The sequence below is a fragment of the Eptatretus burgeri genome, chromosome 10 (genome assembly GCF_056783735.1).
Source record: "Eptatretus burgeri isolate ZD-2024b chromosome 10, Ebu_testis_v1, whole genome shotgun sequence".
In the NCBI taxonomy this organism is placed as follows: Eukaryota; Metazoa; Chordata; class Myxini; order Myxiniformes; family Myxinidae; genus Eptatretus; species Eptatretus burgeri.
The window spans coordinates 88,249,149-88,269,691 of record NC_140970.1 but is presented as its reverse complement, the minus strand read 5'-3'; the positions used below and the strand labels follow the sequence as shown (position 1 = coordinate 88,269,691).

The window sequence follows — 20,543 nt, the reverse complement described above, 5'->3', positions numbered from 1 at the left end:
CAAATTCACGACAGAGGAGCGTCCGGCACGGCTCAGAGATCGTTTTATTCCTGGTCTGCGAGACGCAAAGATGGTAGCAGCCATCCTGCGGTTGACCGACATCACATTCGACTCAGCGGTCGCGACTGCTTCGTCTGTCGAGCAGACACTCACGGATGTCCGCACCATTGCTGGCCAGGACGTAATGAGTAGCTCCAGCTGGGGCATGTCGGCTAATCCCGAGGTCCACGCGGTGACCGCACAAGTGCCGCAGGTCGCGCAGCCCGGAGTCCGCGCGATGGCTCAAGTGCCGCAGGTTGCACGCGCGCCGAGCGGTGCGGGACGAGGGCGCGCACCGCAGCACGGTCGCACCGGGAGCGAAGGGGCTTTCCGGGGGTGCTGGGGGTGTGGGGGTCCGCACCTGCGACAAATGTGCCCGTATAAGAACACCGTGTGTTTGCATTGTCACAAGGTGGGACATTTGAAGCATGTGTCGGATGGCGGGGGCCTCCGTTGGGGTCTTGGATGACGAGGTGCGGGAGGACCCAGCGACCTGGAGATCGGCCTGCAACCGGGGCATGACGATGCCGGCGAGCCGGAGCAGGAAATGCAACCACGGTTGAGTCGGTTTTCCGTTGGTTCGGAGATGACGATGCCTTTCACGGTGGAGGTCGAAATGAATGGCCAACCGACTGTGTTTTGCGTGGATACCGGGGCTGCGGTGTCGGTCATGGGTGAGCAGGCGGCTCGTGGTCTTCGCGGTATTCACCTGGTCAAGACGGCCTTGTCGTTATACACGTACACCGGTGAAGCGATTGCACCGCTTGCGAGGGCCGACGTCTCAGTGCGCTACCGAGATCGACGCGCCCGGCTCTCGGTGTTCATTGTACGAGGGGAGGGGCCCGCCCTTTTGGGTTGGGACTGGCTGGCGCACCTCGAACTGGATCTCCGGTTCGTACCTCCAGATGTGCCAGTGCTCTCTTCGAGACCTTCGTCGAGTACCGAGGGCGAGGCTCTGGCGGCGGGGGCCGCATCGATGCAGCGGGAGCGACCGTTCGTTGCTGTCTGCGGCGGTGATGTGCGGTTCGGGAGCAGCGAGAGCCGTATCAGCTCTCGTGATAAGTTCCCGCGCTTCGCTCGCGATGAGTTCCCGCGCTTCGCCAGCGTTCGTGAGGCAATGCGCGTCGTTCGTGAGGCAATGCGCGTCGGTGTTGTTCAGGCAGCTTCAACAGGTGGCGGTGAGCCCGTGGCGTTAAAGGGAGTCGCGAGTCACAACATCGAGTCGACAACCAAGAAACGGACTCGTGATGGGGGTTGTGGGTTGTTGTTCATGGCATATGTGTTTTTCCTTGCTCTAGTGATGCAGTTTAACGTTGTTGAAATAAATGCCAGCAGTTCTCGTGTGAAAGTGGATTTGGCGGAGATCAGTCAATGGGGTTGGTATTATGATCAATGTGATGTGGGGGCTTTGGGAGCAGTGGTGGCGAATAAAAAGGTTGGGTTGGCCTTCCATTGTCCCGGGCCGCAGGTAGTTGCTTTGTCATGTGCTGGGAGTTTATCAAAAGGCCGCGCTGTACGGAAAAATGAGTTTGCAATGCTTCGAGTGATGTTCGTAGTAATTTATAACGAGCCTATGATTGAAGTGTGGTTTAAATGGAATTGCGACCGTCTAGCTGCCGTGTGGGTCTCGGAGATCGACTCGGAACCAAGACTGGTGCACTGGTCGGCGTTACCCCCACCTCTGGTTGCGAGCGCAGCTCTCTGTGTTCGCTCAAGGCCGTTTAGACGGGCGTTGGCGTCTCAACTGATTGTGGTGCGTGGGTTGTTTTGGAGCATTAAGTGCATACAGCCAGCGGCGCTGTTCAGCGCCCCCGGCCAAGGTCGATCAAGGCTGCCGCTGGTGCCACGGCTTCCAGACAGCGGGCTTCCGGCCTCGGAATGTTTATCTACGTCGGGTCTGCCTGGGGGGAGTGGGCCGGAGGCGTTTGATGGTGCCGGGGGAGGTTGGCTCGAAAGATCGCCACGACCTCGGCGAGGGCCATGTCAGCATGAGCCGCCTGGGGGCGTTTCCACTGGGTAGGGCTGCTGTGTTTTTCGCCTTGCTGCTTCATATCGGTAACGCGGCCAGAGTTTGGGAGGTGCTGTGTCTTCGGAATCTGGTCGGGGCAGCTCCATTAACCCGATTTCACGCATTATATGATGTGGTGTGCTGTTATACTTCGCTGTTTTCATTTTATTTTCATGGTTATTATACCGAAGTCCTTCGTGTTGTTTATGCTTCTTATAATGGTGATCATTTAATAATCATAGTTTTAGGGGGGAGGAGTGTGGTGGAGTCTGCGGGCCTGTGGGGAAGGGCATGGTGGTGTGGGAGTGGTCGGAGTGGTCATCGTATCTGCAAGGGATATAAGGTGTGCGCGCCGCCTGAGGTGTCGTAGGAATGCAGTAGTCGAACGCGGCTTGTGCGTGTGCATACGTAATAAAGGAGAGCCGCCGGGCAGAGTACGCTCGCGCTCGCGCTTGTGCAACACAGCCCGGCTCGACTGTTCCTCCGCTCGTGTCTGCCTGCTAAGCATCTTCCATTCAGTACATTACACTCTCCCCCCTTTGGAATAGTGCTCCTGCCTCTCAACTATCTCGGCTTCACGCTGTGGCAACCAAGGCATTTCGGATCAATGGCATCTCCCGTGGTGGGACTGAGTCTTTGGGCCTCTCACTGCAAGCAGGTCGGTGGTCTTTCTGTCTTCGACCGTCTCTTCTCCGATCTCACCCCCCCCCTGCTCTTTCTGCGATATGTCCCCACCATATTTCTGCAGAGTGCTCAAGGTCCACCAACAACCCCCTTCTGGAAAAACTACCAAAATCACTGCTCACCTTCACTCATTCATTCCTCTTTTTTCCTGCCTTTGGAATAAACTGCCACACTCTCTTTAATCCCATTCTTCCCTCCAGGCCTTCAAAACAGCTGTTCACCACCACCTCTTATCTATCTCCATCCAAAACCACAATCTTTTCTACCCCTGATAATCCACCCCAAACATACCTCCTTCAAATTCCCTGCTTTCCTTCCTGAAAGTTCCTTGTTGTGTACGGTCCTGAAAGTCCCTGTGGTGTCCATCTTGTTTACCCCGTATTCCCCGCCCCATCCCTCTCCCGTCACAGATCTTCTAATGTCTCTGTTCCCCACTGTTTCATCCTTCCCTCTCCAACCCCTCTTGTCTCATGCCCCCCTTGCTGTGCGTTGTGTGTTAGCTCTCATCCGAGCCTTGACAAGGCATACAAAAAAAATATATATAATACCTTACAACCTCCAGGACCTTTATCCATCTCAATGGAGAATATCTCTTCCATTGCCCCCCATTCCCAAGCACTATTCCTCTCCCCCCCATCCCAACCCTCTCCCACCAAGGAATTTGTGCCTCTGCACCACATCTGGGGAGATCCAAAGCTATAAACATCATTGATATTCGCCACAAAGAAGTATAGGCACAGGGCTTAAGCTTTTTGGTCTTTTTTTGTATACATTGCCAAAGCTCGTATGAGAGCTACCACACAATGCACAAGGGGAGGGGGGCAGGAGACAAGAGGGCCAGGAGAGGGTGTGTCTGCAAAGCTGTCTGCAAAGCTGCTCTCTCATTGCAGACAGTTTATTTTTATGTACGTAAATAAAAAAAAAAGATATTTTCATGTTAGATTGAGTGAGAGGTTAAAAGTCAACGTACCGACAGTGGGGCAGTGGGACAATAGTTGAACAAAGTGAGCAAGGAAATGAACAAACAAGAAAAGAAGAGAGGCAGAGAGGAGAGGAGGAAACACAGGATCCTACAATAAGAGGGTTAGGTTAGGGTGGATAAATAAGGATGGGGATGACATGAGATGATAATGCGCAGCATGATTAAAGTCCTAGTGTGAAGAATGTGATTGAACAATCTCTGGAAGGCATTTCCACAACCAAGAGAGGAAATGAACCAAAGAGTGGTGGTTTGCAGTTAACCAAAATTTTAAGAGCTTTATCAAGCAGGGCTTAAGTGAAAGAACTCGTTTGTCCTGGGGAAGGTGGGAAGGATTGCAGACATGAAAGAGCAAGCAGAGGAAGTTAGATCAGAGGGGTGGTTTAAAAAAACAAACAAACAAACAAAAATAATAAAAAGACATCACTAACCTGTCTGACGAGAAAAAGCAGACCCTGTGCTTCAGTTTCATAGGTGACGTCAAGAAGAGTTTTAGATTCCACAGGTTGGTAGAATCTTTTTTTTTTTAAACCACCTCTTCCTCTGCTCTATCAGTCCTCTGATCCTCCATAGTCCCTCCAGGGATGCAGGTGTTCCAGAAATTTCTTGTAAAATTTCCAAAATCCAGCTGCACTGCTTACTTCTCCTCCTTTATTCCTCTTTTCTTCTGATTTTCCTCTAAGAGTCTAGGGCTTCAAATTGGCAGGATGTCAATATCTCATTTCACCCTTCATGCTTAGCAATTAACTTAAATTTTTTGAATACAGGATCTGAGGCTCATAACACACGCACGCGCACGCACGCACACATCCCATCGAACCTGAACACAGAAAACAAAGCATTGCGACTGAATATAGTACTTAGGTATAAAAAAGAAAAGACGTCATTGCTATTTGACGTGTCAGTTCCCAGCTATTTTGGCCTAAACAACCCAGAAATCAAGAAAATGACCAAATACTAAGCTCTCAAAGATGAAGTGAAAAGATCCTGGAATCTGAAGTGCATCAAAATTGTACCAGTGATGATTGAAGAATCTTACAGAGATCTTAAAAACCTTCCCTGGGAACAATAACACAACCAACTGCAGTAGAAATCTGTCCATGGCTCAGTGACAATCCTGAAAAAGACCCCTTGGAACAAAACTTTGAGAACAACAAGCCTTCACAGCTTGGTCCATGAATCCTGACCACCGTCTCCTTACCAACACTGAGGTGGATACTTTGAGACTGAGGAGGACTCTGTTACACCTTCTGAACCCCACATATGGAGATAACACACACACACACACACACACACACACACACACACACACACACACACACACACACACACACACACACACACACACACACACACACACCTTTGGGGAGGTGCTGTCACAAACTGGGGCACACTGTGTATCTGCAACACCACAACAATGGCATCGCCTTTCTCACTGCACTCAGTGAAACATTTCCAAAGGAGGAATTCCCTCCCCCCCCCCCCCCCCCCATGGATGCCAGCCTATGGGGATTGTCCATGCTCTATCCTTTTTAATGTCGAGCATCAAGCAAGGAAGCAGCACATCCAATTTTAAAGTCTTTAGGATGACTCAGCTAGGGTTTGAACTGCTGACCTCCCAGACTCTGAGCGGACACTCCAACCATTACACCACCGAGTCTGGTCCCAATTTTCTCACCCCATTCACCCTCTCCAAATCCACCTCTCCTATGAGAAGGTCACTCTCTGCTTTGCTCAGCTTCCCTCTTCCTGTTCATTCATTCCCTTGTTTGCCATGTCAGCCTGCTGTCACAAGACCCTACCCGAACTATGTCCTCTTCACAATAAACATGACATTGCTCTTTCTTGAGCTTAGATTTTGTGCGCAAGATAGTTAATATTTAGAATCGTTTCATTTTCAGTAACTTCAGCAGATCAACGTTCTGTAACAGAGGATGGTACATCAGATTGGATCGGAAAATGACAACAACAAAAAAATTGACCTCTTTCTACATGAAGGATATTGTTATTCTTCCTCGGACTGTAATAACAAATGTCAGTGTGTGTCCGTCCGTCAGTCAGTCTCCCCCATTACTGCAAAACCACGAAACCTAGCGGCCTGAAACTCTACATGCATATTACAAGAAATCCAAGGAAGTGCATGAATGAAAATTGGGTGTTTGGGTTAATTAAAACACTCCTTTTGAAGATAATTAATGGCCTTATATAATTATATCCTTTATCACGGCGCATCCTCAGACACCACACTCTCGCTCTCTGGGGTTTTCATTCGCCATTTTGCTTGGCCTGTTCAACAATGCCTCGAGTTGGAAAAGGCCGTAACAGTTTATTAATTATAAAGCGCTCAAAATATTTTTTCCCTTTCCTCACTGATATCATCGAATGCCTGATCTACATATCTACGGATATCTATATACATCGCTTTTGGAAGTGCTGTAGTTTTCAAATTAGGAGCTTGGAGCGATTTCATGCATTATATTATGCAATTTTCCACTATCTACTCTCACGGACAAATTAAAGTATGTCATTGAAATATCATTTGAGTTTGGAAGATCGGATCACATGGACTAAATAACTCAAAATCTGAAGTGAAATCTGAAAATGTTAAGAAATCGGCAGTTTCGTTTTTTGCGGGTACGTGCCATTACCATTCAGCTTGGTATTGCTTACCAAGCCAGCCCTTTCTTATCAACCATTTCATTGGAGTGCTTGCTTGAGTGCTTAAGCCACTTGTCAAGTGCCCTACGCAACTACAGTCGATAGCGGTGCAGTTTGTGTCCCGATCCGGATGCTCACTACAGTCGGCAGTTGCTACAAGGTAGAGGTATGTCTGGGTAGAATTGGAACTGTAATGGGACTCTCCGTGGGCGTTTGGGCATGCCTGGTCTCGGTCTCGGTCTCGGTCTCGGTCTCGGTCTCGGTCTCGCTCTCGGTCTCGCTCTCGGTCTCGGTCTCGGTCTCGCTCTCGCTCTCGCTCTCGCTCTCGCTCTCGCTCTCGCTCTCACTCTCGCTCTCGCTCTCACTCTCACTCTCACTCTCACTCTCAACCCTCTGTCCCTCACCCTTCTCTCACTCCCTCTCCACCTCTCTGGATGTAACCGGAGGGAAGTTATCTCCAGACATATCCGGCCAGTGGTTATATTCAGATGGTGGTCATCTCCATATGTGTCTGGATGGTGGTTATGTGCAGACAGTGGTTACATCAGATATGTCCGGATGGCGGTTTTGGATGGACGGAACCTCCCCTCACACTGCCTTCCCTCCCCCCCTCCCCTCACTGCCTTACCTTGCTCTCTCCCCCATGCTGCCTTCCCTTACCCCACCCATCCTCACTCTCCAACCCCTCCTTGCCCCCCCTTCCTCCTTTCTCTCTCCCCCCTTTTTCTCCCTCCTCCCCTTAATATTCCCATCAACGAAGCGACGGGTTGCATTTGCTCGTATAAAATACAAGAAACATCGTGTATGCATTGCTGACTTTTGACCTCACAGGGGCCATCAATTCATTGTTTGCAGGGAGAAGAAATTTGGGGATGTTTGCTCAGGCGTAAACTTTCATAATTGCAGGGTATGCTCTTGCAGTATGGTATTAAATTGTGGAGACTTTCCAAGGTGTACTTCATACAGCGAGGGTTAGGATGCATTGGTATGTATATGGTGCAGAGAGGGTGGGGTCAAAATTCCCACTTTATACAAGGACAGGTTTTTTGCTAGTAAGAAGTAGTAAAATACAGATACTTCATAAGAATGATGCGAAGACAGACCCTTTTCAAAATAGACCAGTCAAGCCTTTCCCCCCATCATAAGCAAGGTGATGGAATTGATAATTACAGCAGACCTCAAGACTTTCGTGTTTTCTCCAACCCTCTGATTTTTGACCATTCATTCAGCTGGCCTCGCCCATGTCATTCCATATTGAACAAGATGCTTCTTATCCTGGGCAGCAATGGATAGATGTCCTCAATTTCTTCTCCCACCCCCACTCCCCCTCCCCCCCAACCATGTATTTGATTCTACCGGTTGCCCCACTTTGATTTTCCGAACTATCAGATAATGGCATCCAGAGGTTTACTCCAAGACTGGAGTTCAGATGTTCTGTCTGCTCACAAGCAGTTGGTTGCTTTGCCTGCTCTACACCGAGAGACCTATGACCTGTGTCCTTATGATATTTTGGGGGGGATTTATCAGACTGCTCTTGATATCCATCAATGACAGGTCTTCATCAATGGAAATTCAATTGTTCCACTTATTGCAGATGACTCCACTATGTGCAGGATAGTTCCGCACCCCTGCGTCAGGCAGGCTGTGGAATAGCATCCCTCTCTGCATGCCTGGTGTTGGCTTAATGGTTAGGGTGGTGGGCTTGTGATCTTAGGATCCTGAGTTCAAATCCCACTTGGCTGTTGAATTAATACCAGTTGGGGTTGACTCTGCCTGTCATCCTTCTGAGGTCGGCAAAATGAGTGCCAGCTTGCTACTATCCTGTGTCGGAATGGCGATCCGTCCAGGATTGTGTCCAAGAGCCAAGGAGACTGCTCAGGCAGCACCAACACTCTGCACAGAGTATGGTCCCAATGGATGGATGGATCCCTCTCTGCTGATCTGGAGAAAATAAGAAACTGGTCATGTACTTGTAGCATGTCTTTTAGTGCAAGACACATTCTCACCCTCCTCCCTCCACAGGGAAGAGCAAGCAATCTCCAAATCTATTTGGTCAGCCAACAGGAAAGCTAATCACCAGAGCTCCTGGGCCTCACTATCAGTTGCATCGTATTGTTGCGGACCCGGGGGTCGGGGGCGAGAAGACCACGAGGGGGGAAGCTACCTTGGGTTCCCACTAGACTCTCCGGAATCGCAGGCCATCGCACATGAATAACTTTGTGATATGGCAGGTCACTAATCGACTGTTAATGCCAACAACTCAACCACGTGACTTAGGGTCCTCTGTCTAATGAATATGGTTTACCTAATGGACTCATGTTCTACTTACCGGGGGACACGCTCTCGGTACGCCTTGTTCAAACCGGATCAAATGCAGCTGGCTAGAAAAACAGATCATTGGGGAATAACGTCCCGGCTAGGCTTAAATATGAACCATGCTGGACCAATGAAGGAAAAGATGAAAACGAGCTGGGAACATTTCTATACAAGCATTTATTTCCACTCAAGCGAGGAAAGGTATGTGGCACAGTAAATTTGGTTTATTGGGATGCAGGGATTGCAAGGAATTTGTGGGGTGCGACAAAAGGCAAACAATGTTGCAAAAGCAGACACAGAGCAGACTTATCCCATTATCACTTCTACAATCTTAACTTAAGCTACGACAGGTGCCATATATCTCTATCTCTATCTCTATCACACTCACACTCACACTCACACTCACACTCACACTCACACTCACACTCACACTCACACTCACACTCACACTCACACTCACACTCACACTCACACTCACACTCACACTCACACTCACACTCACACTCACACTCACACTCACACTCACACTCACACTCACACTCACACTCACACTCACACTCACACTCACACTCACACTCACACACACACTCACACTCACACACACACACACGATTAGAGAGCCAGAAAGAAAAAGAGCAGATGAGGATAAACAGCCTTGCAATATCTGGCGCGGTCGGCCAACCAACGCAACCCAGTGCGCTGGGGGTGGGGAGAGGAAATACAGGTGTCTAAGGTGTGGGAGTGGGAGATGTGGCGTCGTGCAATATGGGGGGTGCGGTGTCATGCCAGAGGAAAATGGGATTGCGAGTCAGTGAGGATGCCCTTTTGTGCCTCCAAAGGGGATGAGATAGAGGGGTGGAAAGAGGGAGAGGAGAGAAGATGCGTGAGGCGACAGATCCCTAATCGTCGCGCATGGGTCTGCTGGTGTAGCATGTACCTCCATGGAACACTCCGCTTGAGCATTCCCACCTCAAGAGTTGGCACGTTATCTCCGGCTTAGTCACTTTGCCAGGGCTCGTGGCAACGTACGCTCCACACTGGTCCTCCAGAATAAGCACGTCTCAGTCGCACACCAACCGCGAGTGAACAGTCATCGAAGGCAGAGGCAGCGAGGAGCAGCCAACACAGAGCCAAGAGGAGCAGAGAAGGAGGTTGCGAAGAGGAGAAGTGAAGAAGAGGTCGAGCAGCTCCGCGCTCCTCCTTTTATGAGCCCCGGGCAAAGGGTGGGGTGATGACACGAAGCAACGTGCTGTGACCCAAATCCCGCTTCTGCATTGAGCCACAGCGGCCTCAGCCATGCCCTGCTAGGCTCCTGGGGCCGGAAGCGGTCTCATTCGCACATCCGGCGTTACACGGCCCAGAGCTCATGACTCAGCATCGTGTATAAGCAGGCAACCTGGCCCCGAATGTGCTCCAAGTGCAGTCTGAATGCCGAATAGCAATGCACACCCGCTGCCCACGCCCCCCACCCTCTCATGAGCCAAAATTCACATCCAGGCCCTGTACCAAACTCTTGGATCACCCTTCCCGCGATCCCTCCTCGCCACCCATCTTGCCGAGTTCTGGCGACTGGACAAAGGTCGTATTAATCCCGCGTGCTCACCCGAGACATTCTCGGTGAGATGCGGTTGGTGCTGTTACCGTCCGTTGCTCGTCCCCGCATCACGTGGTTCAAGTACAGCCCGAGCAGTGCAGCACGACTCTGTTTATTCACTAATTGTAGCAATGCAGAGGTACGAGGGGTGTGGGAATATTTTTCCCATCCGTGGGAGGTGTTGGTGTTCGAAGTGGCGATTTTTTTTGGTGAGCAAGGTGAGAAGCCGTTGGGAATTGGCACGCAGACTTGAATGAAATGGCACGCCATGCACGTGCTGTACAGGGTGTTTGTTCTTATGTTGATTCTCAGCCACGAGTGGCTGCATAGTGTGTTTGCTATTCACATCATGGTGTGTTTGCTTGATTTGTACAATGGCTAAAAGGAAAGGGTTGGAATAGAAATCAGAATAGAAGATAGAGATATAGTTAATAAACTTAGCTATTAGACCCACGCAAACACACTTCATCCCGTTAACCCACTAGACATGAGGGACAGGTCTAACTGCATGAAGAATAACGAAATAACTGCCTGGGGATCACTGTCGGTTGGGTGCCATTGCCTTGGAGGCATGCAGTTTCGTAGATCCGCAACAGTATTTTCGGAAGATCATATCTCCAAGCTAGACCTCAAAGCCAGCCATCACCACCACAAAATTTTTCACAGGGCCAAGTACTTCCTCTGCCATTTTCAAATTTTAACACTGTACAAATACTTCTGTTTGTCATCTGTTTCTTAAGACTACAGCAAAACCTTTGATTGTGCATCACGCAGCCTCCTATGGAGAAAATGTCGACAGAAATGGGAATCCCCACACACATCAACTGGCTCATAAATAAAAGCTCGATGAAGGACAGAAAATGCTGTGTCAGAACTTAAGGAAGAAATTTCAACTGGCATGAGACAAGGACGCATCCTATACCCTACTTTGTTTAACATCTATCCTGAATACATCATGAGACTTTAACGGCACTCGGTAGAGCTCATACCTCCGCCAGGCTGAACAGTTCATGTTTTGTGTCCGACTGATAGGCTAGATCTGCATCCGGACCTTAACCAAAATCGAATCAGCTTATACTAGTCACGTACCCAAATCATCCACCAAGTTTTGTCATAATCTGTCCACAACTTTTTGAAATATTGTGCTATATATCGTTTTTGCCCCCATCTCTCAACAGGGGAAAAAAAAAACAAAATCACATTAAAAAAAAGTGTATAAAAATTATTGTGTCTGGATCCAGATCCAGGTCTTCACCAAAATCGAATCAATGCATCCTTGTCACACACACAACCTGTCCACCAAGTTTTGTCTGAATCCATCCACAACTTTTTGAGATATCCTGCTCACAGACAGACGTGAAAACTTCACCTTCGTCCACCGTAGGTGGTGGAGGTAACGAGCCCTCGAGAACGAGACTGGCAGCATTGCAGTCAGTGGTAGAAAGATTAATATCAGATATGTGGACGACACAACTCTTCACAGATTCCAATTAACGTTCTGCCAAAGCAAAAGAGAATTAACGTCTTAAATATAAGATTCTTCTTGTTTCCCATGGCGGTTAGCACACCTCAATTAACGTCCTGTTGATTCCATCCATTGCATTACCTGTCCGCTGATGCAGATCAACACTAGCCTTCACCAGCAAGATGAGTTCTTCATTCTACATGATGCCACTGAGTCTGGTGACTATCATTCACCATCCTTTCCACAATTTTTATCACCCCCATGAACCAAATCTCTTTACTTGCAGGTTACCATGTTTCATCCCGTACCCCCGGCCCCCTTCCTGTTCGTCAATTCCGTTTGTGTTTACTTGTTTCTTCAATGTCACACTGTCAGTTCATCGCCTCTTTTTGACCCTCCATAACCTTGCTCTTTCACGAACCAAACAGTGATGCCATCACGCACAATATGTTGTATTATAATATAGTCATACAATGGCTAATTTCATTCAATTTTGTATGAAGATGGTGAAAGGTACAAATACCTCAACTATGCTGAGACTGCCATGTGAATGAACTCAACTCCTGGGTCGATTCAGAGGATGCTTTGCACAATCCGTGTACAAATAAATAAATAAAAGTTTGTACCTTTACAAACTATAACAAGAGCGCAAGTGAGCACAATATACGCTCGAAAAAAATCTCTGTGACACACACACACACACACAATTATATATTCAAACATGTCAATTTATGAAGAACAAGAAGGTATATACAGAATTGTGCTGCTACATGGAAAACAGCATCCTGGTGGCCATGGCAACCACTTTAGATGATGAATGTATGTCGCGACACACCGTCTCCACAGTCTGTACCTATGTACCAAATATGAAACGTGAAAGTTGAAAACTTTGGGAGTTAGAGGACAGTAACGGACGGGCGGACAGACAGACGGACGACCGGTATCACATAATACGCCCCAATATATATATATATATATAAATATATAATCGGGCAGATAGAAATGTGATGTCTGAGCTCTGTGTGGGCCGATATCCGGTGTGCATCATTTTGGAACTCTGTTCGGGCCAGTTTCATCATCAGGTCCGGTGCACGTCGTTTCGGAGATCTGTTTGGGCCAGTTTCATCATCAGGTCCGGTGCGCGTCGTTTCGGAGATCTGTTCAGGCCGGTTTCATCATCAGGTCTGGCGCTCGTCGTTTCGGAGATCTGTTTGGGCCGGTTTCATCGTCAGGTCCAGTGCGTGTCTCAGAGCTCTGTTTGCGCCGGTTTCATCATCAGGTCTGGCGCTCGTTGTTTCGGAGATCTGTTCAGGCCGGTTTCATCGTCAGGACCAGTGCGCATCGTTTCGGAAATATGTTCTGGTCGGTTTCATCGTCAGGTCTGGTGCGTGTCTCATAGCCCTGTTTGGGCCGGTTTTATCATCAGGTCTGGCGCTCATTTTTTCGGAGATCTGTTTGGGCCGGTTTCATAGCCAGGTCAGGTGCGCGTCGTTTCGGAGATCGGTTCGGGCCGGTTTCATCGTCAGGTCCAGTGCGAGTCATTTCGGAGATCTGTTTGGGCCGGTTTCATCGTCAGGTCCGGTGCGCGCCGTTTCGGAGATCTGTTCGGGCCGGTTTCATCGTCAGGTCCGGTACGTGCCATTTCGGAGATCTGTTTGGGCCGGTTTCATCGTCAGGTCCGGTGCGCGCCGTTTCGGAGATCTGTTCGGACCGGTTTCATCGTCAGGTCCGGTGCACGTCGTTTCGGAGATCTGTTCGGGCCGGTTTCATCGTCAGGTCCGGTGCGCGCCGTTTCGGAGATCTGTTCGGGCCGGTTTCATCGTCAGGTCCGGTGCGCGTCGTTTTGAAGATCTTTTCGGGCCGGTTTCATCGTCAGGTCCGGTGCACATCGTTTCCGAGATCTGTTCAGGCCGGTTTCATCGTCAGGTCTGGTGCGCGCTGTTTCCTAGATCTGTTCGGACCAGTTTCATCGTCAGGTCTGGTGCGCACCGTTTCAGAGATCTGTTTTAGGCCAGTTTCATCATCAGGTCTGGTGTCGTCTTTTCGGAGATCTGTTTGGGCCGGTTTCTTTGTCAGGTCCGGTGCGCGTCGTTTCGGAGATCTGTTCGGGCCGGTTTCATAGTCAGGTCCGGTGCGCGTCGTTTCGGAGATCTGTTCGGGCCGGTTTCTTCGTCAGGTCCGGTGCGCGTCGTTTCGGAGATCTGTTTGGGCCGGTTTCATCGTCAGGTCCGGTGGGCGTCGTTTCGGAGATCTGTTTGGGCCGGTTTCATCGTCAGGTCCGGTGGTTGTTGTCTCGGAGATCTGTTCGGGCCGGTTTCATAGTCAGGTCCGGTGCGCGTCGTTTCGGAGATCTGTTTGGGCCGGTTTCATCGTCAGGTCCAGTGGGCGTCGTTTCGGAGATCTGTTTGGGCCGGTTTCATCGTCAGGTCTGGTGGTTGTCGTCTCGGAGATCTGTTTGGGCCGGTTTCATCGTCAGGTCTGGTGGTTGTCGTCTCGGAGATCTGTTCGGGCCGGTTTCATAGTCAGGTCCGGTGCGCGTCGTTTCGGAGATCTGTTCGGGCCGGTTTCATCGTCAGGTCTGGTGGTTGTCGTCTATGAGATATGTTCGGGCCGGTTTCATAGTCAGGTCCGGTGCGCGTCGTTTCGGAGATCTGTTCGGGCTGGTTTCATCGTCAGGTCCGGTGCGCGTCGTCTCGGAGATCTGTTCGGGCCGGTTTCATAGTCAGGTCCGGTGCGCGTCGTTTCAGAGATCTGTTCGGGCCGGTTTCATCGTCAGGTCCGGTGGGTGTCGTTTCGGAGATCTGTTTGGGCCGGTTTCATCGTCAGGTCTGGTGGTTGTCGTCTCGGAGATCTGTTTGGGCCGATTTCATTGTCAGCTCCGGTGCGCGTCGTTTCGGAGATCTGTTTGGGCCGGTTTCATCGTCAGGTCCGGTGGTTGTTGTCTCGGAGATCTGTTCGGGCCGGTTTCATCGTCAGGTCCGGTGGGCGTCGTTTCGGAGATCTGTTTGGGCCGATTTCATTGTCAGCTCCGGTGCGTGCTGTTTCGTGCACCGTTTCTATAAATACACTCGTTCGAAGTGCGTTTATCAGTGGAAACGATAAAAGAACAGCTTTTCACCTCACACGAGGACATTGCTGGACGTGGAGGATTGGGGAGGGAGAGAGAGAGGGGGGGAAAGCGCGAAGAGGTACGAGAAAGATTCAGTACCTGTAAATGTATACAGGTATCTCCCGCACGTTTCCCGACGACACGGGGAGCGTGTGAAACTCGTATTCGATCTGAAGTGAAGTTTTTAATCTCGACAAGATGTAACGACTTTGTGTTTAAAACTCAGGTCACATCTCACATCAGACTCTGCTTGCGCTCATTTTGATGATTATTTTTAACAGTGCGAAATAACACGTGTATGTGCAGGTACCTACCGGCGTGGCGAATGAGTACGCGCATTCATCCCTGTGAACACGCTCTCCAGATGGTGGGACGCGGATGGTGGGCATGTATGGCACCAAGAGCTCCCAGATGTCGGCCATGGCGGCGTTCGCAGCAGCCTGAGGATCCGATCCGTCCTGCCCGCCGGCTCCGGGATACCCAAAGCGATGCGAGAGCAAGACTCACGCACAAACACCACAACAGCCGAGCCCCTCCTCCCTCCGCTACTCACTCTCCCCTCCTACCACAAACTCCTTTCCCTTATACAGCAATAACAGTGAGAACCCCACCTGTAAGGTGTCAGTCAAATATAACGTTCACGCTATCGTTTTCAAATGATAATTAATTAAAGGGCATGATGCATGACAACCCAAACAAGTTATATGACACACAATACACACAATACAAGTTACTTATGCTTATTACACTGCCTACAAGGATGGTGGACATGGAACGTGGCTGCTTCCAAAGGACTGGAGATGTCTTTTTTTTGGTGGAGTTGCTAAAACACAGAAACCTTGTTCTCTAATGATTGCTAAAACTGCACTCAAAAATGGAAATCATTCTTCTGTATCACCAACAAGAAGTTCCCACAGATGATTGGAGGGGAAGGAGTTACAATGTATGTGTATACATTTAATACACCTGTATTACAGTATACATAATGTATACACAGTACCAGCAGTTACCTGCAGAAACTCCACATAATATGTACACCGTACGATAAAAATGTAACTTCAACAATATGATGCAGAGAATCGTCACTTGATTAAATCAACCCAACACTCACTCCACCCCAAGTCCTCAACCTCCCCACTCCAACCCAAGTACTCAGCTCCCTCCCACCCCCCTCTCCCAACTCTAGCACCCCTCCCCCCCTACAACCTCAACTCTCTCCTCTCCATTCCCCTCCCCCTTTCTTCAAAGCAAGATGGCTAACGACATCAAGAGGTTAAAATGTAATCAAATGGTGAAATTAAATTAAGAGGTTAAAATTAAATAATGACGAAACACCGTTAAATTCACAATCTCACGAGATGACGGAATTGGCAATATGTGATGGAGTTGACAGATAAACTGACAAGTGCATTATACAGATACTCGTATAAAAGCCCCTCAATAATGACGGGTTGTAGTTATTTTATTAAAAATATTCAAGGACACTGGAAGATGTGATGTTTCGTCGCAAGAAGAAGCGTTATTTTAAAACACTACACGCACAAATGTGATCATTTTTTCATTATCTTCTGGGATGTTTCGTTTCGACGGTAGAGCCTCGGAAGCGTGCCAAAATCTGAAGCCTCGGCCTAGCGTCAGGTGTACTCTTATCTTCTTTATTAGAAATCCAACGGACGTAAATGAACACTCGTTTTACTCTGCGTGCTTTACACATTACGTGCAGCAAATTTCACCTCCATACGCCTTGTATTTATTGTTATTTTAAAATGCTTCTGCACACCGCCTTTGAGTTCCGGTTTGCAAGTCACCGTCAACAATTCCAATAGAAGAGGTGTCATTACTCTTTTATGAAAAATGTTTTCACTTATTTTTAATACTGAAAAATAGACTGTAGTGAACACACAATCATGTTAAACACTGTTTTATATAGGTAGACTCGTGGGAGCACCTGTGGGAAACCCATAGGCATAGGATGTGTATGACATTGGACTGTCCCTCTTCATATATGATGCTTCACTCACGAGAGAGGGAGGGGGAGAGAGGATCGTGCATGGGGGAGAGGAGGGAGGTGTAGGAGGTGAGAGGTGGGAGAAGATGTGGAGTGACTTACATCTGCCTTGACTTGATTGACTTGACTTGAGAAGGGTGGGGAACCTACCTTGATTGACTTACATTGAATACACTTCACTTCACAAATTAAAAATTCCTTAAAACCAAACGTTATTAATAAATATTGTATTCCATTGTTCGTCCACGTATTCAATTTATTACGTACAAAGTTTTTCGAAGTGTTGTTTAATTATATAGTTTGAAAAGAGTGATCACTCACCTGAAATAAACTCTTCATATATACTCCGGGAACAAGAAAAAAATATAATAACAACATTTCGATCCCTAACTTTAGTTCTCCTGAACAGGGAACTCTACCCTTCCTCTTCCACTCCCCCGGATCCCTCCTCCCCCCACCTCCATCCTCTGGGCTCCTTAATCCTCCCCCCACCTCCATCCTTACGCCTCCCCCCACCTCCCTCCGCCCCCTCCTTACTCCTCCCCCCCCTCCCTCCCCTCCCCCCCTACCCCTCCCCCACCTCCATCCTCTCCCTCCTTACTCCTCCCACCTCCATCCTCTCCCCGCATCGCGTCCAACCATACACATTCAAAACGGCTATTATAACTAATTCCCGAGCAGGTAACCCTACACTCGCTCTTCTACTTCCCCTCCCTCGTCTCCTCTACCCCACTCACGCCTCCCCATATTGCGTCTGACCAGATACATTCAAAACGGCTGTTTGAATGCATTTTGGAATTCCAGATAAGGTATTGTCATCGTGCACCGCCCGTCCATCTGTCTCATATTTAAACTTCTCCGGCCAAACCGCTGTTCCGATCCGGCTGAAATTTGGCAGCAATGTTCCATTCCTGACTGGTAACAGGGATTGTAAAGCTCGTTCCAGTCACATGACTTTAAATATGTCAAAATGACAGACTTAGTAAATTCCTCCAAAAATCTTCTCCAGACCCACCAGTCAGACTACCACCAAATTTGGGTTGCAACATTATGACAGAGTCCTGATGTTAAATTTCAGACGTCATGCCAATCAGGTGACCGGAAGTGTGACAAAATGGTGGTCTCGTAAATTCCTCCAAAAATATTCTTCTCTCGACCCCCCCAGTCAGAATGCTACCAAATTTGGGTGACATTAGGCCAGGGTAGGGATGTTAAATTGCAGAGGTCATGCCAATCAAGTGACCAGAAACATGTCAAAATGGCTGTCTCAGTCAATTGTCCAGAAAAAATAAAAAATTGCATAAATTCCTTCAAAAAAAATCTTCTTCTCCAGACCCACCAGTCAGAATGCTACCAAATTTGGGAAACAGCATTAGGCCAGGGCACAGATAAGCTACAGGTCCAGTGGTCCTATTTTTATCTAAACACACCAATGTTCATCCTATTTTCTCAGCTTTTGCTGCAACCTTAACATAAGCCATCTTAGCGACTACAAAAATGAAATCAGATGGCGAATTTGAGTTAAGGTAAAGTCATGAGGGACTCTGAACAGACATATATTACAGGCCTTAATTTCACTTAAAATGCATTTTTGTCTATAAACGCCAATTTATTCCCGTTTTGTGAAACTGAGTCTTAAACCATCTTAGCGTCCATGAAAAATGACATCAGATATTGAATTAGAGTTAATATAAAGCAGTGAGAGTGTAAGAAATTGCGAGCCTGACAAAAGACGCAAAACCGAGTGAACAAAATGGCGGTGATTTGATTTTGAAGCTCCTCCCTGAACGGACAGACACACTGGAGGAGAGTATCATTGTGTAGATAGATATACACATATACAACATAAATATATGTATTTAAATTGATTATTACCGATTAAAATATTTGTCGTCTGATAGAACATAAAAACAACCAATAAATACGTTTCTCCTTTAAGGAATGGTACTATACCTATTTTAAATCGATTTGGCACCAATGACGTCACAGTATGACATAATCGGTACTTCCATTTTTATTCAGGATTACCAAGTGTATTTTAGCTTGTAAACTGCCTAGCTACTCATATTAACTGACTTACTACATCTCTTTAAACGTGGAATTGTGATGGTCTGATTAAGTTACAGTGGGCTTCTATTTTGGGTCTTGGCCACAGTTGACGTCACTGCCTGTAAACAAAATATTTTCATGGGTTTCTTATTTACCATGGAGTCCAATTTCAAAAACTAGTTTCCAAAACCATTTTCTTTGTATTTAAGTAAATGAAACAGTTGATAAGTCAGGGTTATATACCTACATCACAAGTTTGACAGTACATGCATTACTGTATATACACGAACCCTTTATGATTATATCATATCACCCACCTTGTTACTCCGATTCATTAACCACCACCATTGTGCCACTCTAAGACCCTCCACTACTCTAAGACCTTCAGATCTCAGTTTTCTTCAGTCATTGAATGCAAATGGCATTTTGACTTTGTAGTAGAATGGGGAAATCAAACTACCTCATTACATTCAACCACACCAAGACCCCAATCCCATCTCCTCTCAAATCAAATCAAGTCAAAACCAATGTTCCATCTCTTTTCATGTCTAGCACCTCCTTCACACAGACTTCCACCCTAAGGATTCTGAGAATGAAATTCCCTCAGATCTCTCCTGGAAGCCCCATGTAACTATTGCCAGGGGATAGCAGGATAGCTTCGGGTTAGGCCTTAGAGGGATATGCACTCTCCTCTGGCTATGAGCGTCTAACCTGGGTTTGAATCTAGACCCAGCTATAAACTGTCACCCTGGTGTTTCACAAGCCAGGGCAATATGTCACTGTGTGCACCATCCAAGAGATGGACATGACATGAGACTGGGTGTCCCCTCTGCTATTATTAGATGGTGGATGTTCAAGATCCCACGGCCGCACGGCGTCCTTTGTGAAGAGTACATGACTTCTCACCGGAACCTTGAACAAATTCAAAATTCCTGTCTGGACTGTGGGTAGAAAATGATCTACTTTTTTGGAAGCTCCTTGATACGAGGTTACACCGCTTGCAATCTCAGTGTACAGCTTCTGCACTACAAACAAATACACGACTTCGCATGAATGGTAACGAGGCCTTTTGCGTATGTGCTGTGCATGTGGTTTCAGTGACCCGTTTCTACTGGTCCAAGCACTTTAACCTGTTAAAGCTGTAAGTGAAGTCTTTTCAACATTTAGACAAAAGAGTGGCAATTTCAAATTGGTTAACTATAATTGTTGTGTTCCTGGATGCAAATCAGACTCATGAGAATATAGCAATACAATAAATATCCGTGACTAAACAGAGGTGTTAAATACTTTCATTTCCTGGTACTACAAGCAAGTGGCCTCAGCAGATAGACAGATTATATACAGGGTGTCCCAAAAGTCACCGAGGGATTTAGAAAATAAATAACATTTCTGTTTTTTAATAATTTATGATTATTTTTATTCCAAAAGAAAATTTACAAAATAGAGATAAATTTGCTTTATTTATGAAAAATGATGCAGCTTAGATGTCCTCCATTTTCGGCTTCACAGAGACGGGCTCTTTCGACAGCATTTTCCACAACAGCGGACAATAACTCTGGCTGCAGACCTCAAATTTCTGCACAGATGTTGTCCTTGAGCTGCTGAATTGTATGGGGCTTATTTATGGATACACG

General features: G+C 47.7%; 1 protein-coding gene across 6 annotated transcripts in view; it reads right to left on the bottom strand.

Annotated features, from left to right (window-relative positions):
* LOC147019045 (ubiquitin carboxyl-terminal hydrolase 13-like) overlaps positions 1–15,393 on the bottom strand; it is a 115,761-nt gene extending 100,368 nt beyond the window's left edge. For 2 of the 6 annotated variants that reach the window (XM_085899242.1, XM_085899243.1), the window contains exon 1: positions 15,167–15,391. In XM_085899242.1, coding sequence (XP_085755368.1) covers positions 15,167–15,274 — 108 coding nt within the window. In that variant the 5' untranslated portion in view covers positions 15,275–15,391. Of the gene's footprint in view, positions 1–4,141; positions 4,198–15,166 lie in introns of those variants that run through there. The other 4 variants (XM_085899245.1, XM_085899239.1, XM_085899241.1 and 1 more) reach the window with 4 other exon arrangements.
* Positions 15,394–20,543: the final 5,150 nt, after the last annotated feature.